The sequence below is a fragment of the Cyprinus carpio genome, chromosome A8, assembly GCF_018340385.1.
Source record: "Cyprinus carpio isolate SPL01 chromosome A8, ASM1834038v1, whole genome shotgun sequence".
NCBI classification, from domain to species: Eukaryota; Metazoa; Chordata; class Actinopteri; order Cypriniformes; family Cyprinidae; genus Cyprinus; species Cyprinus carpio.
This window is the reverse complement of record NC_056579.1, coordinates 18,300,435-18,326,961: the sequence shown is the minus strand read 5'-3', so window position 1 is coordinate 18,326,961 and position 26,527 is coordinate 18,300,435. Positions and strand designations below refer to the sequence as shown.

Genomic DNA, 26,527 nt, shown 5'->3' with positions numbered 1-26,527 from the left:
ATTATTGATTGTGTGGATTGCCTGTCACAGGTTGTTGGCATCTCTCAATAGCTCTGAAGTGTGCAGATGGATGGTCAAAGGGAAAGTTTAGCTCAGCTGCTCACCATTGATGCCTCCACAGCATGACACCCAGCATTTCTTCAAAATTAACGTTCCAAAGCCCTGAAAATAGGATGTGTCTGACTCATGAAAACACACAGCAAGACCAGAGGCTATGAACAATGTGAGTGATTGCATTAGCTTTGGCATCATGATCAGAAGGATAAACAGAGCATTATGAGCTCAAGCTATTCCGGATCACAAGAATAAACGATGCCGTGTAATCACTTGGCATAAGCAGTTAGCAAGTAGAACTTGAGTGCCAGTCAGCAAACCCTTCGAGTCCACCGTCTGTGCGAGTCTAAAGCCCAGTCATTTCCATTTGAAGTCCACAGGGGAGTTTTCACTACTGATTTTGCCTGCTGGTACCCAAATCTTTTTCACTCTCATTCCTTTATGCTTTCCATCCTGGAGCTGAGAGCATGTAAAAGCCAAAGGGTTTCCTGTCTGACAGTAGAATAATAGCATCGACACTGAATCATGTCTCCTCAGCCCAAGCGTACAGCCATCCTCAGCAACCGCAGGCCGGGGGACAATACAACTGTCAGACGCTTATATGCTTTTGGACGTCGCCTTTTGTGTGTCAATCAGCGAATTTCCTTAGTTTTCAGTTCATTCAAAGTGTGAATGTGCTCTTGAAAACTCTTTGACGGAACATTTATGAGCACTCCAGGATCTGAACAAAGCCCATCTGCAATGAGTTATGAGCTTACGATGGTGACCACACACTCTTGTCAGTGAGCAGCTGCAGGGCTATTGTAGAAAATAAGGATTTTCTTGTTTCCTTGAATATTTTAGTTTCGTCTTTTCCCTGCTGAGTTAAATCAACATGGAAATACAAGCAAATCATACACAGACACAGCCTGAGGCCTTTTAGATTTACATGTTACCACAGGCTGCTGCTGCTTTAACAGTAAATCTGACAATATACAGTAAAAACATGGCAAATAAAAGTTATACTTGTTTACTTGATGCTTATTATTCTTTCTAAGATGAGCAGGTTTGCTCTTCTTCCTTAATAAAAAAATATATTCACATGTAGCCACTGACTGGATTATTTACCATGCTTTCCATTTTTCAAAGCATGTTTTTGCCTCAGAGCTGTTCAAATGGCACTCCTTCATAAAATACAGCTTGCATTATTTAGTAATTAGTTCTTACAATATTTATAGCAAAGTGTATGAATGTGACGGCAAACATACATTGGTCCAAAAACAGTTTAATTAACAGCATAACAGCAGCCACAGGACAGTGGATGTTTAAAAAATATATACATACATGTATTTCTCTGAATACACTATACATTATCATCACAGTGCGACTTTTTATGATAAACATTAACATCCCTAGCTTCATGAAATAGCTTAAATGTGATCTGTACATTATACAGCATGACACTGCAGTTTTATGATTCGGAGACAAACAGTCTAATGATAGCCCTTAAAGAAAGAGTTCACCCAAAAATGAAAATTAGCTAGAAATGTCCTAACCCTCATGCCATCTCATTGTTTCTTCATCAGGAAAGATTTAGAGAAATTTTACATTGCTTGACTTGCTCACCAATGGATACTCTGGAGTGAATGGGTGCCGTCAGAACGAGAGTCCAAACAGCTGATAAAAAACATCACAATGATCCACAAGTAATCCACACGACTCCAGTCCATAAAGACGTTTTTCACTTCAAACCGTTGTTTCCGGCTAAAATACAAGTCCTTCTACATAATATTGTTTTCTCCAGTGAAAAAGTTAAATGTTTTTATCAGCTGTTTGGACTCTCATTCTGACGGTACCCATGCACTGCAGAGGATCAATTTGTGACCAAGTGGTGCTAAATGTATTAAAATATGGTCTGATGAACAAACAAACTCATCTACATCCTGGATGGCATGAGTGTGATGGTAAATTATCAGCAAATTCAGTTCATTTTTGGGTGAACTATTCCTTTAAATGTAATTCAAAATAAAATGAGACTAACATTAGATAATAACAGGGATTCTGATAAGCATTCTAAAGAGAATATCTCTATACACATTGTGTTTAATATAAGGTGGAAATCTATGATGGACCTGGGCACCTCTTAATGTTACCACATATTGCTCTGTAGAGTCCTAATGTGTCCTAAATATTAAACACATTTAGACCTGAAGTGAACACGTTTCTTCTGCCGTGGCGCTCAGGTCTGTTTCACATAAACAAGTCATGTACTCATAACAGAATAACAATTGTTATTATTATTCAGCATTTCACATTATCCAAGTCATCTCATGAGAGGATGGCTGTATACAGAGGCGAACATGTCCAATGAGGTAATCTGATGCTGTGCATGCCGTTCTCCACGCTTATGAATGGCTCTGATTTCAATAATAGCTCCTCTTCACCATAACAATATTATCATTCCAGTTTACTATTTAAAAATGAATAGGTTGCTGCTTTAAGTGAAACATTCAGCTTATAGATTATAATATAATAGGTTCCCACACATTTGAGCAGTGTCTCATTATTCAAGTGTGTCTACCTTGAAAAAATAGAAGTTTAAAGAGATAATTCACGCTCATGTTTTTTTTTTCCAATATGACCCATTTCTTCCAATGAACATCATAAATTAAATTTCACAGATTTCATATATACAAGTCATACTGACATATACTGATCATCTTATGGTGCTTTTTCATAATTTTTTAAACTTGAAATCTCAAGGCCTCATTCACTGTAACTGCATTTTCACAGAAGAATGAAAATCTGCAGGTTTGGAATGACATGATGGTGACTAAATGATTATTGGGAGAACTATCTCTTTAAAAATACCTGAATTCCATGCAATTAGCATGATTTGCAAATAATAATAAAAAAACTGTAATATTTTATTGCTATATTCATTTCATACCCATTTCCCTGACTTGGTCACTCTCACAGGCACTTTTTGTATTGCTTATTTTGAACCACTCTCAACATGTCCATTAGCCCAAGGAACTCCATTACACACACACACACACACACACACACACAAACATACAATGGAATCAGGTTCCAAAGGACCCCCACATACTGATAATCAATTCTCTTTCTCTACACACAAAAGGAATAAACAAGCTTGGAAATATCATAGACTGTTCAATATGAAAGTAAGGCACTGTTGATACCAAAAAGAAAAAAGAAGTGTTAATAAATACAGGGAGTCTTTGTGCAACGTTGTGCATTGGACTGTGTGGTGTACTGTCTTATAATGTGTATATTCGATTTTCTTGGTTCTTGATTGAGTCACCAGTGACTGAAGGTCCACAAAAATCGAAAAGCGAGAGAGGGAGTGGTGTTCAATATCCTGCAGGATAGCCGCCTTTCCTGGGGTCAGATTCGGCGCAGAGTTTGTCTCCTTGTCGCACAATGGCCTGGACTACTGCTCCTGGCGTCCTCTCCAGCTCTGTTACGTGATTCTTCTGAACCAAGCCATCAAGAACACTCTGTAGCATGTGTGGACATATTCACAAACAGCCAAAAACACATAATAAAAAAATATTATTAATAGTCATTTTATTTACTTGATGAACTGTTTTATTGAGTTAAATTAAGAAAGTTCAGTGGTCAAGTCCTGGGACCCACCTGCTCAAAGTCCTGTTCCACGACTGTCATGTTGGGGTTGAGTTGGTTGTGGACTCTAGGCTCCGTAACCGCTTTCTTCAAGTCATAGTTAAAGAACAGTGAGTTCAGTATCACCTGGGAGAAGTGGAAAAGGCATGCTTTGATATATCTGTATTTATACTGTATATAGCTGTTTTGGTGTTTGTGGTTACCAGAGCAGTTGCAGTGGTGATTTTCGTCCCACCTGAGGCCCCAACAACCATTTTGACTCTGTGGTGTTTGTCAAATATAATTGTGGGGCACATTGATGAAAGAGGTCTTTTTCCTGGTCAAAAGACAAAAGTTGCATGTTAACACATGTCGTTATTTTGTTTGTTGAATTTTATCGTGGGGCATGTTGTTTGTCCGATTTTTAGGCACCTGGCTGAATGAAGTTGTTGGGCGAAGGGGGAACCCCAAAGCCATTGGTAATGTAAGGAGAGCTGAAATCATCCATCTCATCATTAAAGATAATGCCAGTTGAGCGTGACATCACCTTTGAGCCAAAACTGTGAAAACAAGATCAATCAGATCAAAAGGAAGAGAACAATAATATAGCATTCCCCCTCGGGTTCAACTTATAAAGTTTTTTGGTACCAAAAACAATCATAATTGTCTTTCTCAGGGCTCCAGACTAACACATGAGAGCATACTATATACTGTAATAAATAAATAAACAGAGAAACACAGATCTAGTGCCTGTTTTCTCTTACTAAAGGTTGATGGTGCTTGTGGCTGCCACCGCACTCCCATCCTCTGCGATGACTGACAGGTGAGCCGTGCCATGGTCATCGGGGACAAAGTACTCAGGATCATAGTAGCTGTCTGGGTGAGTGGTGTCATCTGTGATTTTACTCCTAATGTTGTCTGCAAAGTAGTCTGAGGTCATGTTTTGGATGAGCTGGGAAAGGAGATAAATGAAAATAGATTTACAACAGGCCATTGAACTCTCAGGTGCATGAAACAGGAACAGCTCGAGGCCTTGGAAACATATTGTCTGATGTAACAGATATTCATAAAGGACCCTTTGAACCACTTCACGGATCTTGAGTTAAATTGCATGAGATCACGTTGTATTAGTCCTCAAAACTCCTTGTGGAAGGAGAGAAAAAAAATCTAAATGTGTGCAATTAGTTGAGCTCACGTCAGTGATGTTGAGGTAACGTGGGTCTCCCAGTTTACTCCTCTTGGCATAAGCAAAACGAAATGCCTCTACGATACGATGATATGTCAAAGTCTTCTTCTCTGCCGTGGACACACTGCTGTCTGAGAAGTTGTAACCTAGAAAACAATAATTGAATTCTTGCTGTGAATTATCACTGTTATACTTATATTAGGATATTCAGATATTTATTTCAGAAAGCCTTTGTTCACACATAACACATTTTTTCCCCATATATATACGGTAGACGGATATGTTTGACCACTGCACTCACATTTTGTGTATTTTGCAGCATCACACAAGAAACAAGTTCAACTTTTTTAAAAATACATCTTGGGGCCTTGCATTTTCCCCTTTCTCTACTGCTTGCATCTTGCTTTTCCAACACAGAATGTGTTTTCAGGTTTAAACACACAAGCTGCATGGCAGTGTGAAGGTAAAAATAAAAAAACTAGAGACCTAGTTGAACTTATTGTGCCTTGAACGATGCGTTCTTCTACTGCATATTTACATAGAAAAATGATGGAAAAGCAGTGCAGTGGAATGCAAAACCATGTTCTGTTACACAACTCCCTTGAATACTTTGTGGAATACGGCAGTCAGATAATTCCTAATATTCTTAGGTCATTGTAAATAAAATAAAATATAAACTCAAATAAATATTTAATGTATATTTATGCATTTGGCAGACACATTTATCCAAAGAAACTTATACTGTATTGAAGGCATATAATTCAATGCTAGCATCAAACTCTACTGTTTAAGCTACAGGAAAGCGTTGGCACATTTATTTGTTGAGTGCATAACAGTCATCTGACCATTTTTAGAAAACCTCTTCAGGGTTACACAAGCCCTTATCCTGCTTACCTTGTTTGCATTTATTTTGCAATAGTGTTTAATGTACATTCTTTCTTAATGCAGAACATGATGCTGCTTGCCCTCATGAATGAAGCTCAAATCCCTGGTTTACTTATGAAGACTGCACGCTGACATCATAGTGTCTCTAAATGAGTCAGCAAGTGTCTGTTGTATGGAGGATTATTTCATAATCAAGTACTTGAGTCCTGTTAAATTTCCAACTCATAGAACATCATGCCCTTTCATAGTGATTCATAAATACATCTAATGGTGTAAAGAATTTTGTAAAATTGATGTAAAAACAAGAACAGGTGTACTGTAAATTCAACTTGTCTATTAAGTATGACTATTAAAAGCAAGCAATTGTGTGTAAGATATGGATTATCTGAAATACATTTTACTTAGAACTTGTAAATCATGTTATGCAAATCATATATCACATATATATGTCCTTATTACCAATGCTCAAAAGGTGACTAATCACATGACATTTCTGGATAAAAAAAAATTCTGGAGGTCTGTCATTAAGATGAATGGGAGAGATCCTTGATGCAAGCACACACACGGGAACAATATGAGACTCACCATCTACTACGTTGAGAATCAGAGCGAGTACAGGTCCACTGGATGGAGCATCAGGAATATAAATGGTGTACTCCCCCACACTTAACTTCAGCGGAGTCTCATTCAACACTGGCTTATATTCCTTTAGGTCTTCAAGTGTTATAATCCCTCCTGGAGTGACACAATTATTTGCATATTTTATTAAAATTAAGTAATCTCACCTTGAATGCATGTCGAAAAAGGTCAAATAAAGTACGTATGAAGAGACCTGCAGCCTGGATATCATCCACTATATTCTGGGCCATAGATCCACTGTAAAAAACATCTGGCCCTTCTTGCGCTATCTTCTCAAAGGTGTCAGCGAGTTTGGGAAATCGAATGATATCATTTTCCTTCAGGAGGTTTTTTTCTGAGTCACAAAACACTTCACTGGAGCAAAGACAGACAGAGGAAAAGATCAATATGATGTCTTTAAAACTACTAGTAGAAGCAGTGTTTAAAGTGTGGTGAGTGTGATTAGTTATTTGTTTGACATCAGTGGAATTAGTAATGTATGACGCAGTATGATGCAATTGCAAATTACACAATACACCTTGGTATACGTGTTACTTGACACAATATACTGTTTTCATTTATGATAAGTGGATTTTCTCACAGTCTGCCCAGTTTCTGTATAGTGTCCCAAAGATAAATCCTCACCACAACGTCACATCACTCTGAATCGAGTCCTTGTTTTTTGCAATGGCATTGGCCAAGGCCCTGCCAATTGGAAAACCATTGCGTGCCAATTTTATACTGGGCTTAAACAGTTCCTTCCATGGAAGTTTCCCATGTCTTTTGTGCGCCATTTCATAACCACAGATTTCCCCTGGTATGGCAATGGACAACCCTCCTGCCATTCAAATAAGACACAGTAGAGTTATTATTTAATGGCCAAAACTGCAATAAGGTCAATGACGTAAGGCTAATTTTCTGTCCTATCTGTTATTATTTTGAAATATGTTTTAATGCAATTAATGCAATTTAAAAGGCTTATTAAAAGAACAGAATTATTACAAATCATTTTTATCTGATTTTTTTATATAATTTTATACAGAAAATATGCATTTAAAGGGATAGTTCACCCAAAAAAATGAAAATTATGTCATTAATTACTCACCCTCATGTTTTTCCAAACCTGTAAGACCTTCGATTTTCTTCGGAACACCAATTAAGTTATTTTTGATGAAATCCGAGAGCTTTCTTACGCTGCATAGACAGCAATGCAACTGAAACATTTAAGGCCCAGAAAGGTAGTAAGGACATCGTTAAAATACTCTCATGAATGCACATCGAAGACTGACACGTAAGGGAAGAAATCGTTCAATAAAGCCATTATTTTTGCTTTCTTTGCACACACAAAAATATTCTCCTAGCTTCATATGATTATGGTTGAACCACTGATGTCACATGGGCTATTTTAATGATGTCCTTATTACCTTTCTGGGCATTGAACATGTCAGATCCATTGCTGTCTATGCAGGGTCAGAAAGCTCTCGGATTTCATCAAAAATATCTTAATATCTTAATTTGTGTTCTGAAAATGAATTACGGGTTTGGAACGACATGAGGCCGAGTAATTAATGACAGAAAGTTTTTTCATTTTTGGGTGAACTATCCCTTTTAATTGATCAAATGACATTTATAATGTTACAAAAGGTTTCTGTTTCAAATAAATTGTTATTCTGAACTTTCTATTCATGAAAGAATCTTGAAAATATGTTTTTCACAAAAATATAAAGCAGCAAAATGTCTTTCAACTTGCTAATAATAAATGTTTACTGAATTTTCACTGATTTTAAATTGTAATAATATTTCATGATATTACTGTTATAATGTATTTTTGATCATTTTTGTTATATCTTAGAAAAATAAGTTTCACTGCTTTTTAATTGAAAAACTTTTGTCCACCAAATCAAAGTCACGTGATGTGACCAACATGCAGAGAAACACTTGAAATTATGCCACAGAGAGGAAGTCTAGACTCTAATGACTGTGTGTCAAGGTTAGTAAGTATTTTAAAATATCAGATAATTTGACCTATATGACAAAGCATGGCTAGTTCACAGGTATATTAGCTCTATTTATTTTATAGAATGGAAGCTGAACTTGGTGATATTTACATGAATGGTAATGTACCTTTCCGTGACAGCTGGGTGTTATTGCCAAACATGTCCTCAGAAGCATTCATTGGAGCGGTTTCTCTGGCATCAATTGTCTCCACCTTTCCTGTGGATGAACACATGTAATTTTTTTTTTCATCATCAAGACAATTTTCAGTGTTGTTTGTCAAGACTACAAATCACTTGGACAGTAGCCTAAGGCTTGTGTGTCATCATTTGTTGTTTACTCTTGCTAGCTTCTCCTGAATAGTTGTTATTGTGGTTATTCACATCATTTGATGACTCTGTGAAGCAAGATTTGTGGTCACTATGATGTTGAGTAAATACTCTGCCCTTTTGTCAGGCTACTTCAGGGTTATGTCACTTCAATTAATGTACTGTAAGTCACTTTGCATGACAAGTATCTGCTGAATGGCAAATGACCTCTGTGTCATATTTAACTCCTAAAGCCATGTCCTTCAGTGCCACACTGAATAGAAAAAGATGTCAATTTCAAGGAGCCCTTACAGAAAGTTTGAGTTTTAAGGTTTGTTTGTTTTTTTAGACCATGATGTAAGCAATACCAAGGTCATGAGTTTGATTCTTAGGTAAACAGTTTCAATGCATAAATGAATGCATAAATGTCATTGTTTTACCTGTTGAAGCATTGTATATGGTAAAGAACAGCCCTCCTCCGATGCCCATGCTGTGTGCGTTGAACAGCCCAACACACAACAGAGCAGCAATGGAAGCATCAACTGCTGAACCATTGCGCTTTAAGATGTCCCTGCAAACATGAAGAATGTTGGGTGTGAGTTGACGTGCATGATGTTCAAAGACAAGCATGGAGACTCTTGGCTCTATATATTTGGACTCTTACCTCCCAACCTCAGAGCACTTCCCGGCATCTGCTGCCACGGCTGCTTTCAAGTAGAAGTGGTCAGAGGATACAGTGAGTCTCTTATTTCTAATCCCCAAATACAAACCCAGGAAAAAACCCAATGCAGCCACAAGCAAGACCACCAGCCCAGCAACAAGAGACTTCTTGACCATTTTCCTGAATAGGTACAGAATATGAATACAGGACGTTGAGATAAAAACATTTGAGGTCATAGTTTGATATATGATGAGTGACATTTATGAGATTATTATTCATTACACACAATGCAAATGTGATTACATATATTTTGTAGAATTACATGCTTATCATCACCACTTCAGTGTAATTTTCTTCAACATTGTCAGTTGATCAATGAACGGTATCCACAGCAACACTGAGTTTCAAATTCATGCAGCAGTATATAAGCATGCAAATTTGTCGATCAAAGATAACATCCCTCCCCCAAATAAACATACAAGTTACATCACCTTTTTAACATGTGCTGTTCATGAATAGAAGGGCGGGTGTAAACCTTTGGTAATTTTTTAGGAGAAATGGGCAACAATGAAATGTCACCCAGCTCCTCGGACCTGTTGAATAAACCCTTTACAGTTACACGGCATCATCATCACTGTTTACAGTTGTTCTTTGAGTTTAATAATAAAGTTTAGCATTCCGTCTACAATATCATGACACTCTATATATTGTTTTTATATCAGCCTTGAATGAGCCAAGCAAGCAGAGTTCAGAGAAGATTCATCCATGTGTAAATCCAAACCATACAACAGTCACTCACTTTTCAAGCCTTAAATTTATTTCCTAATTGTACTCCACTCCTTATATTTATGTCAGGACAGTCAAAACAGCTGTTGTGGAAGTAATTTAAAGCAGCTGACAACATCTTAAAATCCTTCACACTTCAATTAGACAGATAGACGACAGACAGACTAGATAGATGGATAGATAGATAGATAGATGATAGATAGATAGATAGATATAGACAGATAGACAGAGATAGATAGATAGATAGATAGATATAGACAGATAGACAGAGATAGATAGATAGATAGATAGATAGATAGATAGATAGATAGATAGACAGATAGATAGATAGAGACAGACAGATAGATAGATAGAGACAGACAGATAGATTGATAGAGATAGATAGATATAGACAGATAGATAGAGACAGACAGATAGATTGATAGAGATAGATAGATAGATAGATATAGACAGATAGATAGAGACAGATAGATAGATAGATAGATAGATAGATAGATAGATAGATAGATAGATAGATAGATAGATAGATAGATAGATAGATGGACAGATTGATGCATGGATAGACAGACAGACAGATATGTAGACATACCTCGCAGATGATTTAGTCTGGTGAACCATAATCCAGAGACTGAATCCTTTTTCTTGTAAAGGTGGATGTATCAAGTGTGGATAGGACTGGGGACAGATATAATCTGTGCTAATTACAATTTAACTCCAGCGGTTATAAATCAACCTAGTCTCAACCTTACATGGTGATTGGCTAAGACAGGATGATCTTTCAATTTTTTAGTCCCGACGGTAAAGACAGCTATTACTCACATGAAACCTCACCCTGTTTTTAAGAGCTTAGGTGCTTCAGAGTTCAAACTACTGCAATCTTGTTGACAATGCATTCACTCCACCCTTAATCTTACACATTTACAAAATAAATAAATAAATAAAATAAAATAAAAAACACAGTAAGGTGTAAAGACCAGACTGAATTTTTTTTTTTAAATGCTCAGACAGTTTTACAAAGGAAAAAGAAAAATATTAATATATAATTAAGATTTGGAAGTATTTCTAGGTCACTAATCAAATAAGAAAATGTGTAACATTGTACAAAAGGTCAAATGTTATTTTTTTCATTGAAGAACAAGATGCTCTTTGGATCATTCTAAAATTAAGATGGATAACATAGATCATTCAGTTTGGAACAAACTGTCCATGCCAGCTTGAGTTACAGCAAAATGTCCCATACACACTTAGAAATTGTCTGAAATTGTGAAATGTGTTAATTTATGTAAAATGTATGTATTAAGTCATTTATGTGATGTTATCCAATTTATCTCAACATTTTCACTCAAACTTTTTCGAAAACAAAATGCATAGAAGCACCTTCACTGGTGGTCTCAGTCTTTTGGATGTTATTACTGTAATTTAGTTAAGCGAGAAGCATTGTCTGTTACGTAAGACTTTTAACAAACATCTCTGATTCAGTATGTTGCTGTTGACTCAGAGCTGAATGAGTGAAAAACTACAGAAGAAAGATTCTTGACTTTATAAAATGTGATTTTTTTATGTTTGTAAAACCTCCAGGGACTATATTCAAGAGTGAGGAATGCTAAAGATCATTTCAGTATCTTGGCACTTAATACCAATGATGGAAAATTCTAGAACCTTCTTACAGTCACAATATTTGTAACTAACATCAAAGAGCACAGTTACATAATACTGCCACAACAAAAACAAACGGTCAGCACTTTTCAGCGTAGGACAAGACACTTGAAGCATTAACAGACCTGTTTAAGAGAACTTTTGTCTTCAGCTCCTTATGTAGCACACTGTCCAGGATTTATTATTATGCTGTCATTCAGCAGTCCCTTCATGCCATAAACCTCAATTATTGTTGAATTAATGGATAAAGAGTGTGTCTATGCATGAGTATTTATGTGTCAGTAATTTTTAGGGAGAGAGAAAGTTAGCTCACCTACTAGGAATTCCCAGAATTGATTTGGAATTAAGTTTGGCAAACAGATCATGACACATTATTTGATTTATTAATCCTATTCTGATGTCGCAATCATTCAAGTCAGTTTGAAACTATTTAAACAACTGTCAATTATTTATCTTGCTATTATATGAATTACACTGTTAATGATATCAGCTCTTAACGCCCATGGAAAAAGCTTAATCTTTCTTTTATTTTGAAATATGTACATTCTTGTTTGGTTATTTAAGGGGAGTAGTGACTTGAAGAGCCAGATTTTTGGAAAGTCACCACTGAGTCAGCACTTAATATGAAATAATTTCACAAAAAAGGAATTTCACTAACATAACAGGATATAAAAGCTATATGAAATGATTCATATATGAATATATATATATATATATATATATATATATATATATATATATATAATATATATATATATATTATATATATATATATATATATATATGTATAATATTATTAATTTTATTTCATTTATTTACACTGAGTAGCGGTACATTAAAGTGTCTCTCATTTTTACACTCTTATAAATAAAGGTTCTTTATAGGCATGGTTATGGTTATGTTGGTTAATTTAAGTAAACTGGATGTATTCCACTCATGCCATCATACTGCAACAATTTAATATGCAAAAACTTACTGACAGGTTTTTGTAAAACCAACCCCAGAAGGAACTCTTTTTTTTGTGTGTCTATTTTTTAAGCTTGCCTTTACATTGGAAATAAAAGACAGATAGAGTTTCAGCAGATATTTTTAAAAAGGCTGATAATCAGACGGGGACATCAGTAAGGTCTGTTGCTAAGGTCTATTCCATCTGTCATGTCACTTTGGACAGATAATGAAAAGCTTTACAGCAGCTGAATAACAAAGGCTTAAAGCAGTGCCTAGGTCACAATATCAGAAGCTCTCCAATGAAACAAAATATGTCATGGACATTCAATACCAGAAAAAGACCTGTGACTCTTCATATACAGTATACAAAGATGTGTCTAAGACATTTTCTAATGTGGAATTTAGTTTAGGAAGCACTTCAGGAAAACAGTCAGCAACATTCCTTCGCTTGTTAGAATGAATTGCTATCTATGTCTTAATCTCGATAGCCAGACCTTCAGACTGACGGCAGAAGGTATGGGAACCTTGGGCGCTTTGAATGGTCATATGACTGACAGGTAAAGCAACCAATCAACGTTTGGTTTTGTGCTGCATCATGTTTAGGGGCGTGTTAGGTCATATGACTGATGTGATCTTATTTGAAAGATTCTATGGCTCAAATCTTAAATATTTCAAGTACTTTTGAAAATCCAGCGTTTAGTTGAACCTGATAAGCACTCATTGTCACAGCTGTAAAGATGACAGCTTTCTTCTTCCATGAAGGGGTTTGGAATCACCGCATCTATGTTTCCAGGTGGAATGTTAAAGAACGCAACACACACATCTCCCGGAAATCCTGTAGAATTCAACCAATCAGATGACGACTTTGAAACTCCTAAAGTGTTTCCGATTTTGTGCGCTATATGCATCAGACGTTCAACCAACGGTCTGCAGTATGTCTGAGGCTGAGACTATCTATATCTCAGCTACAACCTTTTTTTTTCTAAATCTAATGGCACACCACTAAGCACTGACATATAGCGCAAACAAAAAAAAGGTTTAGGCCTATTTATTTATTTATTTATTTAAAAACGGTTAAACACTGCATAGTCAGAGTTGGTATTGTGGCTTTATCTATGATCAGGCTCAAATAATAGAGATAGGAAGTTATGCAAATTTTCCATTGCACACCTGACAACCTGTGGTTGGGAAACTACACACAGTTTTGACAAAATACACATTCCCTGCGAACAGTATGCCTGACTTCAGTCTAGCGCGAGTTTAAGCACTCTCAAAAAACTCCCCTTATAATCAGTAAAGCTGTCTATACACTGTTTGATGAATTAATCTCCTACTTCATACATATATCAGCACTTTGTTGTTTATGATGAGAGAATAAACTCAGCGAGCGCATGCACTGAACAAAACTCCGGTGTTTCAGCGAAACGCCTCTGATTGGCTGCTGCGTTTATAAACTCAGCAGACTCGTGTGTGATTGGTTATAATGCGCAGCACTGTCAAAAAGAATTATAGTGCAACATTGAGCAGATCTAAATTTAATGCTGCAGACGATACTTTTCATTTTCATTTTGTTTGCGACTGCCGTAATGGATTTAATTTAACTGCACCAGCATTTTTGTTCATGTGTGTTGCTATAGTTTCTTCAAGTGGAAACTGATAGCGCGGAAATTACATCATTGATGCAACAATGAACCTATGAGCCATTATTTACATTTTAAATTTCTCTGGATTAAAAAATCCTTGGGGAACTTTTGGGATAACTTAAGTGCACAACTGCATGAAATATATAACAATGTGCAAGTGGTTTTCGGCTATTTTATTACGAAAATCTTACATACTGTGCCTTTAAAAAAAAAAAAAAAAAAAAACTACAAACATGGCGGATGTGCGCGATAAAGGGGTTTAAGTTAATAATAACCAACATTTAACCTGGTAAGAAAATATTTATTTAATGTTATCTGTGTTATATTTCATCTGCAACAACAACGTGAACTTTTAAAAACATCCGTTTGGCCATTACCTTTTAAATGCATCATATGATCACAATTCTCCACTAAAAACCCGGCTGGCAGATCAACGTGCTACTTATTTTCTCTCCAATATTGCAGGAAGTTAAACTGAATGAAATGTGGATGATGTTAACTGTGACGAGATGATTAACAGGCCAGTTGACAGTGAAAGTATGCGACAGAGCGGTCCGTTAAAAGTGCAATTGTCACCGTGATAGTCCTAAAGCTTGCATACTCTTCTACTACACACTCAAAAGTGTGTCAATTTTCTCATCAAAAGAGTAACGTTACGTACTTTAAGGGCATAGTAAGTAGGCACATTGGGACGCAGCATATGTAACGTTTGTACCTCTGGTGTTTAAATCATAAAACTAACAGTTACTTGCAGAGGACCGTTGTTTTGGTAATTACTTGAAATGCTTTGGCTCTGCTCCTCTACTCGAAGAATCTGATGGTTTGAGGCGTAGGCTACGTAACGTTACCAATGGTAGCAGGTGTTCATCTTAGTAGTGATGTTTCAAGAAGCTTCCAAGCATTTACGAATCTTTTGTTTTTAATCAGTGGTTCGGAACTTGTCTCAAACTCGCCAGAACACGTGATAGCAGCAAACAAGGCTTCGTTTCAAAATTCTTATGTTTCACCGTTAGATGGCGCTGATTTAGTGAACCCTTGGACGATGTTGGGTCAGTTTTATTATATAGGTTAATTTTAATTAAATTAATGAATTGTAAAAGGCTACTTATTTGTGTATAATACAAAAAGGATAATGATATTAAATTGCTTCTACATGAAGGTTGCCTAGCTTTGGCCTATAACACACAAAATAAACGCTACAAGAACCGTCATATTTAGATATTTAATTATTTTTAAGATAACATTTAATAGATTAGCCTACACTTTCTTGCCTCTTACACAAATGCAATTGTTTTTTAAGCAGTGTCATTATATTTGCATTATATTCGTGAAATTAATTGACCATCAGTTAACTTCCTACTTAAAATTCTATTAAAATGTTGTTTTGACTTCGCCATCACACATTTTTCTTTCTTGGCATGTGGGGCACATACACGAAACCCCGTTAGCCAATGGCAGGACAGTACTCAGTAATGATCCACACGTGGTTCTGTGGAGAGCATCACCATCATCCACTGAATACCAACTAGAGCACCAGGCGGACGTGTCCTACTCACAACAAACACAAGTACAAGGGTGCGAGACCTAGCTGGGATAAAGAACACGACACTGACACTTCCGCAGCTGAAACTACTACTTGTGTCTTCGGGCGAATTTCTCAAAGACATTGACTGTAAGCTGAACGAGGACGTGCTACCCAAGTTGGGACTGATGTGGAAACCTCTGGGCGTTATCGTGCAGGCTGCCATGGTTACGCCATAAAAGAGTAGTATTTACTGTAATATTTGTGATTTCAACGTGATTGAGATCATGGGTTCCAGACTCAGCCGACAAAACAGTCTCGACAACGAGAATTTTCCAAGGAGGCGACGGAAACATCTCGACAGTACGGGAGAGAGCGATCGGAGCGGAGACTTCTTGTTTACATCCCTGATGCTCAGGTCGGATAAGCTGCCGGGGATGCTGAGGAGAGCCAACCACAGCCCGTATATCAGACGAGTCGCCTGGGTCCGAGAGATTCAGAAGCTCCTCCGGGAGCGGAAGAGAGAAGAGGCGACGGACGTGCTCAAACTGTTGAGGAAGGTGAGGGCGAAAGTCCTGCAGTGCTTAATAAACATGTGCACCTGACAGGGACAGCTGCAAAACATCTCTCTCTCTCTCTCTCTCTCTCTCTCTCTCTCTCTCTCTCTCTCTCTCTCTCTCTCTCTCTCTCTCTCTCTCTCTCTCTCTCTGCTTGACTTGCATTGCATGTGTTGCAATCACTGACACAGATATTGCACAGATGAATCAGTAGTCTGAACCATAGACTGTATGGTCTGAACACACAACGACATGATCATAAAATGCAATTAATCTAGAAATCACTTGAATATTCCTTTTCTATGGTCAACATCTTTACAATTTCTGAATAAAAAGTATTCAGTATTTATTTATTATTTTTTTTTTTACATTTTTGGTGGCTTAAAGTATGCAATGTCAAAGTGGCGTAACTCAACAACTGAAAATTTACAAAAAAAATTAAATGAAATAAAATACCTCTTTAAAAAAATGAATACATCAAAACGTGATGAGTTTTGTATTTTGAATTTTAATTTTAGTCATTTTTCAAATCAGATATTTTTTTTGATAATTTAATATATTTTTCATAATTATTCTAATGTTAAAAATAATATAATATGATAAGATAATTTAATGTAAAAGTTTTTAAAAGTATTATTAATATCTGCCAAACTCATGTTTACCCAAATCAAAGTCAGTGCCAAAAACCAACATGCAGGAAGCCATTTGTTGTCATGTGACAAGAAAACCATCAAACAAAAAGGGCCCATAACTCTCATAACTCTGTCAAGGTCAGTATATATAAGTGTTATTTTAGTAACATTGAGATGCTATTGTAATTTTTAGTAATATAGTTTTTATATTTTCTTTTTTAATTACATATTTTTTTTTTTGTATTTTTTACAAATATGTCTTTTTATTTTTACTGCAATGTTTTGTTATTTTAGTTCAGCTAAATTAAAATGAGAGATGTTACCTTTAAAAAAAAAGTAAGGTTTTTTTTTTTTAATGCAAGTGATGAAAATTTTAATTTTTTTTAATTTTTGCATAATAACCCTGCTCTTTATGAATACCTTTTAGTGACTCAAAATATACATTTAATATTAAATAAAATAAATAAATTAAAAGTGATCATATAAAAACAAGTTGTTTTATTTATTGTTTTTTTTTTGTTGTTGGAGGAAAATTCTTTAGTTTTTTTTTTTTTTTTTTTACAACTTTTTTAGCCAATTATTAACACTTTTAGCCAAGTGTAATTATTAGTAATTATTAACAATTTAAGGCAATTTTGTCTTGACATTACCCTTTTTTTGCATAAAAATGCTATAAATGTATTTCAGACATGAATGAAACCAACAAGAATATAAAAATGATATTTCTGTGTTTTAAACTAGATTTCCTATTGTCATCATCTCAGACATCCTTATGTGTCATTGACCCTCATAAAGTATCCAGTAGGTGAAATGTAGTTTGGTATTTCCACTTCAGACACCCGCCGTGCGGCTCGCTCTGTAGTGCTGCAGTGAGTCACCTTGTGCAAGAAATCATTACCCTGGATTTGTTGCTGGTATTATTTGTTGTCGAGACTCTGCACAAACACTAATACTAATGCCTGGATGCTTCTATGGTACATTTGTTCTGTCAGAGTGACCCATATACTCAAATTCACAGAGTGTCAGTACGGAGCAGCAGAGAGAGCTGACTACTGATGACAGAGGAGTGCAGGAGATCAGGAGGTCTCTCGCATATATGTGTATGAGTAAGAATAAATCAAAAGCTGCTGTTCGAAAAAAAAAAAAAACAATAAAGTAAAAAAACAATATAATATATTTAAGACATGTAAAACAGGTTTCTTGAACACTCCCCTCATCTGCCATTGCACAAACAGATAGTCTCGCTCTATTGGCTGTTGTGTCGTTTGCTATAGTTACTGCATTTTGCCTTTAAAGGGCAGCATTGTTCTCTCTCCAATGGAAGGCCATTTCTGCCACTGATTAAAAAAAAAAAGTAATCGCAACTTTTTATTTCACAATTCTGACCTTTTTTTCTCGTAATTGGGAGATTAAATTTTTTTTTCACATATTTTATGTCATGTTAAGATGAAGTCCCTCCTTCCAAAGTACGAAATGTGCTCTGATTGGTTAGCTGGCCCAGTGTGTTGTGATTGGCGAACTGCTCAGAGCGTGTTCTGGAAATGTCACGCCCCTCACCATAACAGTGAGTTTCATCGCTGAGCTGTAAATAATAATGATGGCGTCAATTTTGCCATACCAATTCAAGCCTGATTAAGACTCGAGAATGTTTACGGACAAGAGGATCATGCAGAACCTTTTTTTTATAGGAACCAATTTTACAGGATTGTTTCAGAGTGGTATGTTTTTTTTTATATACAGTCTATGGTCTCTAGTGCAGGCCTAGCCCACTTTTTTGCACATTTTTTGGCCGGGAATTATTTAAGTGAGTGACATTGTGACTTCATAATGTACCGTTTGTTGTAGTTCTTGAAAAGTTTTTTCTGTTAAAATGAATATCTCCATTTGGAGAGGACGTTGTGGTTTGTGACCATGCAGATCTTTTTTGTGTTCAAACATCAACATTAGACACTAATGGCGCTTTCCCACTACGTGGTACGACTCGGCTCAGCACGGCTCAGCACAGTTTGCGTATCCACTGCAGTTTAGTATCGCTTTAGAGTGGGCGGGATTATTCACATTAGGGCTGCACAATTATAACAAAAATCATAATTGTCCATTATTCCCTTGAAATTGTAATTGCGTTTATTAATTACGATTATCACAATTTACATTGAATGATGTTTATACCATTGTTTGATGCAACTGCATGCCGTATTTTTATATAAAAATATAAAAGCTGAAAACACTAACTGAAAAACTTTGTGCTTTTCAATAGTATTAAGCCTCAAATGTCAAACTATACATCGGATTGGTTTCTTTAAATTATAAAAAAAGTAAAAATATGAACAGTATTATAATGTTATACTAAAACTAAAACAATGGAAAAACCCGTAAGATAAAAAAAATCTTATATCTTATAGTTGCGCCGCCTCTACTGCCACGACTCCTGAAAAAAGCTTTTTCATTCCGTGTCACCCCATCAAGATCTTGCTGGATCTGCTCCTCTGCTATCAACGAGAGGAATGTCTGTACTTCCGCAACAGACAACGAAACTTTTTGGTTGTTAAAAAAAGGTGCGCTCATTCGAAACGGTTGCGTTCGATTCTTCGCTGGCTGTGCTGATTTAAATCTAACAGTTCTTTTGTCGCAAGTTCAGTGACGCAGGTAGTGACGATTCTCTCCGGCCAATCAGTGATCAGCAGAGGTTTCACGTCACGTTCTGGAAATGGTACGGTTCATTTGGAACCTCAACCGAGTTGGTACTAAAAAAAAATCCAGGTACCAGGTACTGTATCCAGTGGAAAACCCCCAAAAGTGAACTGTACCGAGCCGTACCGTACCATGCAGTGGAAAAGCACCATAACTAAAATAGAAAATGTTAAAAAGAATAATAGGACGCCCTTAACAAAATGTCACATTTATTGACTGAAAAAAAAAGAAGAAGAAAAAACAGAATTTGAAGGATTTTTTATTATTATTATTGTGCCTGGAGCCAAAAAGAAGGCTGACATTTTTATCCTGCTGTGTTAAAAGAGCTGAGGGCAGAACTTGTCATATAGTTTATGTACTCCTGTTCTCCTTACAATCTCTTTCTGATATAATTACTGTGACAAAATGACAAGGAGATGCAGCCACGCCTCAAAATGGAGTTTTAAAGGAGTTCTTAGTTCTTCCGTTATTCCCCAACCCAAAGATACATCCATACAACTCTAGAAAACTTACACACATCTCTCTCTCTCTCTCTCTCTCTCTCTCTCTCTCTCTCTCTCTCTCTCTCTCTCTCTCTCTCTCTCTCTCTCTCTCTCAATGTTCTCGTCTTTGCAGCTGCTTATTCCCTCGTTCCAAATTCTGTTGCTTGCTCTTCTAAATTGGCTACTGTTGATTTTCATCTGTTGTTTCGATTAAAAAGCATCTGCCAAGAATTATAAATGGTTCTGTTGCTAGCTGCCTTTCAAAGATATTTCAATAAATGGTGAGAAGAAACAAGAATTTTAAAACCAAAAATTTTTATAAAATAGCTTGCTAAAAAAGTATGTATTTTACAATACAGTAAATCCTGCAGAACAGTCCTTTTAATTAGTTAACTGCAAGTTACCTAAACATATGCAGGAGAATGTGTTTTTACTATAAAATAATGTAAAAATGGTCAAAGTATGAATTTTTAGAATTTTTTTTTACAGTGTAAATCTATATTAATTTTTTTAAAAAACATTTTTTTAATTCTTCTTCTTTTTTTACGTTTTCTTGCCTTATGACTGCAGTAAAAATGGTAAAAAGAGGATCCCAAAAGTTTCTATGTGATGCATCACATTTTATTATATTTCATTAAAATGAATACAGTGTTTCTTCTTATTTTTATAAAGTAACACCTTATACTGCCTGACTTTATTAGCCACTGATCATGGAGAGACCAAGGACCATCTTCTATTTTACTTATATTGTTATTTCTGTTTATCTTGTATAAATCAAATCCAGTGAGAAAAGTATCACTCAGATAAATATGTAAAAAGGGTAGGCAAAATAAGCAAAGGCTTCAGCCTACACCTTTTTTTGGTCATTATCTTTTTTTTTTATTATGAGTCAAGTATCTTTTCTATTTTATTATGAAAAATTGTCAGCGAGGACCGAAATAAAATTAGTTGAACTTGAATTATAGTTGTCTGAAATCAGGTTGCATATTATAGTATATCAATAAATTCAATAATTTATGGCAAACCTATAATGCTGAGAACACCATATTACTGTGAATTTCATATAATTTACCAAAATGTATGTTGTTGTTGATTTTTTGTTGAAATATTAATGCATGTTCATTTAAATATTTAAATGAAAGGGTTTCAACTTTATATTTGCTGTTGAATTTGTAAGAAGTATGTTTAAGCATGAAATGTTCCAGCAGCAAATGTACAGTCTCACAGAGGGTCAACATTTTAAACGTACAACAAGCCATACAAATCAAGAACAGGACTTGCAAAGGCCTGTACCAGCAGGTCTTATATCTATATTAGTAACTTGTGTGTATTCAATATTCACACTGTGTGCTCTCTCCTCATGATTTTAGTCTTTTATGTAATTTCCCCCCAGTTTGCCTTTTGTCATCCCTTTGTTTCCTTTTTTAAATTCAGTTTTGTATGGTCCCCTTGCATTATCTCCCTCTCTCTGGACGTGCTGTTAATTACATTTGAGAGTTTGACATCCCAGAGCAGAGAGCATTTTAATCAACACTGAAAGATAGTCTTGGATACCTATGCTGTGACAAGCATGTCACCGGAGACCCGCGGTCTGGTCCTCTGTGTGCGTTCACAGTCTTTATTAAGGCTTTCTCCCATTATCAAGAAACAGAGAATTAATAACGGGTCTCATGTTTCAGAGATGCTATAACAGGACCGAACACAATTAGAGTGGACATGGAAGGAACTGATAAGAGAGCATGGAATAAGTGGATCAGTGTCTTTAAAACAATGTATTATAAATTGCAACATATGAATTTAGCATGTGCATTCTGATGATGCATCATCCTGTGTATTATTAGGGGAAATAAACATTTGCTAATTTATTACAAAACAAAACTGGGGTATGAGGACCTCCTGCCAGACAAGAAACCCCCCGTAGGAAACCATCTGTTATCTGATTACAGAAACAGAAATGTTTATTATCTAAAAACATTTATTTTTAATCATTATATTTTATTTTATTATTATATTTAATTATTATAATTTATTTGTGTTTTTTTAAAGTATAATAATAATTAAAAATAATAATAATTATTTGTATAATTCTAATTGATAACATAACTTGTAATTGAGTAGAATTAATATATTTTTGAACATTAATTAGTAATTATTTAAATATGCAAATATACATTATAATCTTTGATATTTAACCTCATCAAAAAACAAACTAAACTTTATATATAAAAGTGTGTGTGTGTGTGTGTGTGTGTGTGTGTGTGTGTTAGTGTATTTATAATAATAACAGAAGTAATTATAATATAAAATTATACATAAATATTAAATCAAATATCAAGAGTATGCATCTGATTAGGTTTATAAAAAAGCTAACCTCAAACCTTTTCAGATATAATGAGTCCCATAAAAGTTGATGTTCAAATATCAAAATAGATGCACTATATGCACTAAATTCTATGGTCAAGTGAAAATTGAAGGAGAGAATGTCTTACTCTGGAGGCATTTTGCCCGGTTTTCCTTGCTACTTACAGATATGTGAGTTAGTGACAGGACTGCTGTAGTGATCTCACACTGATGAAAAATTATTTTGGCATAAAGGATCTAGAGATACCAGCTAGCCGGACTGCATCTAAAAAACAAGTTGACAGCCCCAGATCTTGCCTGATATAACTTGAGGCAGCTGTCAGGCGGTGCTTGGTCTTTTACTCAAGTCTCTTTCTCAAAAGGCTTGTCATAGAGATGATATTATTAGGATTCTTGGAAGTCACAGTAACAGGAATTATTTTCAAATCCTAAAAGGTTTTTCATCATTGTGTCCTACTTACCATCTCCCAGGCCTCTCAGGTCCATTTGAGTTGACTTTCACTATTATTTCTTTGTTTGACTTAGTGTGTGTTGTACATACAAATATAAAATGGTTTGTTAGAGTAGAGACATAAGAGCCAAGCATCATTAGACATCCTTGCTAAAAAAAAAACCTTCCATCTTGCCCACCATCTGAGATGTGTATGTGCGCATGACTGGCCCTACACATCTTAATATGAGTGTAAAATAGAGTAGGGGGTAGATGTGGGCTTCTCCTTCCCTGCAGCTAAACACATTTAAGCATACACACTTCAACCGCACTGAGTGCAAAGACCTGTTTCAATCAGAATATGCAAGTCACCATAGATAAAAGCATCTGGTCTTTGAATATTAATAACCCAGTGGAGGCAGTTTCATAATCCCCTCTGTGTTACTGAAAGTCTGCGGCTCTCACTCTTGTCTCAGTGAAACACCCCAATCTTGCCATTGTAGAGTTATTCTTGTCTATGTAAATCAAAGTTGCATAATACATGAAAGTTATATTCTCGATTTTTCTAAACATTGGGACTTTCCCAAAGGGCCAGTTGACTTTTTGGGACAGCTGTCAAAACCCAATTTAGATGCAGAATAAATCATCAAAGATTTTAAAGTCTGGCTAGTGTTTTTAATATGCTTAAAGACAAACCATGTGCAAAATAATCAGTCAACACCACTGCTAAGCGTTTTCTCTGTAAAACTATGGTGTACCAAAATCAGTTTTGAAAACCCGGTTTGAATCCTCCCCTGTTTCCTACATCATGAACATGTAACCAATCCCTTCAACCTGCGGGGCGGGGCTTTTCATCCATTGGTCAGAGGTGTTTTTTTGCAGCGTTGAGCGTTGTAGCCAATCATAGACATATCTGTTGATTTCATGAATGCAGTGGCCAATCAGAAGTGTTAAAGTTAATCGATTCAGTTCTGCATGCTCATGAATTCTTTCATTATAACAAAGTGTAGACGTGATGTAAATAAGAGATTAATTGTGCAGTGTAAAACTTAATTGATAACAGAACTTTCTGAGATCGCAATGAACTAAAATGAGTGACGGCCTTTAAGTGATTTTAAGGGGATTGCTCTTTGAATGCTTTCTAGGCTATAATCTATTCAGAATTTGAATAAATTTACTTATGGATTCAATCTCCGATAACCAATATTGCCACTTGCTATTGTGTAGCGTTTATTACTATAGTTAACTGAGTGAAAGTAGAGCAGGTCCGAGTGGAGTGGAGGTGGGAACCGATTTGCATATACATAGAGCTGCGTATACTCAATGAGGTAAGGGTGTAGAGTTTTATTCAAGCCATTTTAACACACAAATATTTTTCATGGGAAAAACTAAACTAATATAGTCAAGTCCATTGGACAGTGTTCTCTAAGAGTTTTCATATGGATGTTTTCAGGCAGAAATACTGATACATCATTCGCATAATTCTTTCCCCAAACCAAGAGCAAACATAAGTCTAGTGAATTCTAAAAAGGAACCCAATGAAGATGCAAAACTTGCATACTCCTAACCAATACAAAAACTTGTTGTTGTGTTTTGACAATGGTGTCATCTATAAATCTAGACTAAATGTTGTGTGAGAACTATTGCACACATAAGTATGGAAATTGTGTGAAATTATTAGTAAATGTGGCCCCTTGTTGTCTTAGCTTCGACATTGTTAGAAATCAAGATAGTTGCCTAACTTGTGTACCTATATGGATATAGATTTCAGCATAAATCCCTGACAGTACCAATATGAATAAGGACAAAAATCAACATTCAGAGGCATACAGTACATGATGAAATTGCCAGAAAGGGCAGCTTGCGTGAGTGAATGATAATATGTGCTCTCTTTCAATCTTTTTCAGGACCTGGGATTAGAGGGTATGTCACTCAATGATATCCTCTATAAGAACGCATCCTTTCTAAACCTGGTGGACCCCATATCTCATGAGCTCCTGCTGAGCCTGGCTAAAGACATGCAGTGCCCAAAGAAGGTGAGTCATCCAGCTTCAACTGAGCATGACATTTCTCTGCTTTGTTGATTGCTAGTTAAAGTAAATGAAAAGAAATGAGTTTGCATATAGTGATTAGTTGTACTAAGATGTTAAATTTGTGTTTCTTCATGTCTCCATTCCAAACTCTGTATGCATCACAGAAGTTTAGCTGAATCTCTTCAATCAAGCAATTAACTTTTAAGCTCAAGTCTTCATAAACTTAAACTATTTTTGCTTTTGAGTGACGTCAGTTGTTATTTTAACAACTTGCATCACAACCATTTCTAAAAATGAATTAAGTGTCTGAGGCACTGCGTCTGAATTCGCTGAATTCATAAGTATGGTATGATTGAAGATCAGCAAAGCATTAGTGCGCCTTAAGTCAGACCAACAGCTATCCAGGATCTTTGAATCAGCACCACAGGCCATTCCATTGAGACCGATTTCCTTTTCCTGCTGAAGCCTTGATTTGTAAGCCATACCAGCTGCGGGGCACAATAGAAACTACCAGTCTGATGAAAACTAAAGTCTGCTGCTTATCATTCTCATATTCTTGTCCATTAAAGATTGTCTATAATAGTGTGCAGATTTCTTCTTCTCTTTCTAATAATGATTACTATAGTTGCTGAACCCTGAGGCTGCTGCTGGGTATAAGAGCAGATGCATTAAATTAGATGGAGATCTTGCTGTGTGTCTGTCAGAGTCATAAGGAGGTGGTTCTTAACAGAGATGTACATTCTCATCTAAAGATTCAGCTCAGTGTGACACTCAGTATAGACTAGGACTGTAAACAAACTGTCACTAGGAAACTGCACGCTTTAACCTGACCTGCTTTGCAAGTGACGGTGGCTGAATTTGATTTGATCAGAGAGATGACTGCCAAAATACTCTGATGAGTGTGGCAGACATTCAGGTGGGAATTGTGCCCACTGTTACCCAGTTCATGAAATAAAAAGTTATAATTATGGCAAAAGGCTATGGGCCAGATTTACTAACAGCTTGTGTCAGCACAAACCCTCTTTTGGCTTTAAAAAGACATAATCATGAGATAAAAAGCCAGAATTATGAGATACTAAGTCATAATTGAGATACAAAGTTAATTACCTTTCTCATAATTATGACAAAAAGTGTCATTTAGTTTTTCTCACATTATTTAGACTTGTATGCAATAATTATGATTTATCTCATAGTTGTAACATTTAATCTCAAAATTATGATTTAGCATCTCATAATTTTGACTTTTTAAATCTCATAATTAGTTTCTCATAATTTCAACTTTTGATGTTATAATTTAAATAATTGTGCCTTTGTTATAATTATGATTTACCAAAGCATTTTTTCTTATGTGGTGGCAATTGTTTTCCATACAATATAAGACCACAGTCTGGCATAAAGTGTGCTCGTCTGCACACACATTTAGATTTATCTAGACTTCATCATATGATTACCATTTTAAAATATGATTAC

General features: G+C 35.8%; 2 protein-coding genes across 2 annotated transcripts in view; one reads left to right on the top strand and one right to left on the bottom strand.

Moving 5' to 3' along the window:
* Positions 1-1,940: 1,940 nt before the first annotated feature.
* Positions 1,941-15,474, bottom strand: ggt1a (gamma-glutamyltransferase 1a). Its single transcript, XM_042762610.1, has 15 exons — positions 15,127-15,474; positions 10,692-10,777; positions 9,808-9,909; positions 9,320-9,496; positions 9,096-9,226; positions 8,477-8,566; positions 6,998-7,190; positions 6,567-6,727; positions 6,320-6,469; positions 4,859-4,995; positions 4,428-4,615; positions 4,096-4,223; positions 3,888-4,000; positions 3,697-3,810; positions 1,941-3,557 (listed from the first exon to the last, which is right to left on the bottom strand). The coding sequence occupies exons 2-15, from the start codon at positions 10,718-10,720 to the stop codon at positions 3,411-3,413; spliced, it is 1,860 nt and encodes a 619-aa protein (XP_042618544.1). The 5' UTR covers positions 10,721-10,777; positions 15,127-15,474; the 3' UTR covers positions 1,941-3,410.
* Positions 15,475-15,864: 390 nt separating this feature from the next.
* The window catches only part of lrrc75ba (leucine rich repeat containing 75Ba), a 27,661-nt gene continuing 16,998 nt past the window's right edge, over positions 15,865-26,527 (top strand). Inside the window, exons 1-2 of the mRNA XM_042762611.1 lie at positions 15,865-16,431; positions 24,932-25,060. Of these exons, the coding sequence (XP_042618545.1) occupies positions 16,159-16,431; positions 24,932-25,060 (402 nt within the window). The 5' untranslated portion in view covers positions 15,865-16,158. The remainder of the gene's footprint in view (positions 16,432-24,931; positions 25,061-26,527) is intronic.

Bases quoted from the DNA above. Each gene is read 5' to 3' on its own strand.
- ggt1a (XM_042762610.1), bottom strand. From the start codon at position 10,720: ATGGTTCACCAGACTAAATCATCTGCGAG. The intron at 9,910-10,691 runs GTATGTCTACAT...TTTATTCAACAG, and splicing joins CAGACTAAATCATCTGCGAG to GTCCGAGGAGCTGGGTGACA. The intron at 6,470-6,566 runs GTCTCTTCATAC...GTGTCACTCCAG, and splicing joins GGATGATATCCAGGCTGCAG to GAGGGATTATAACACTTGAA.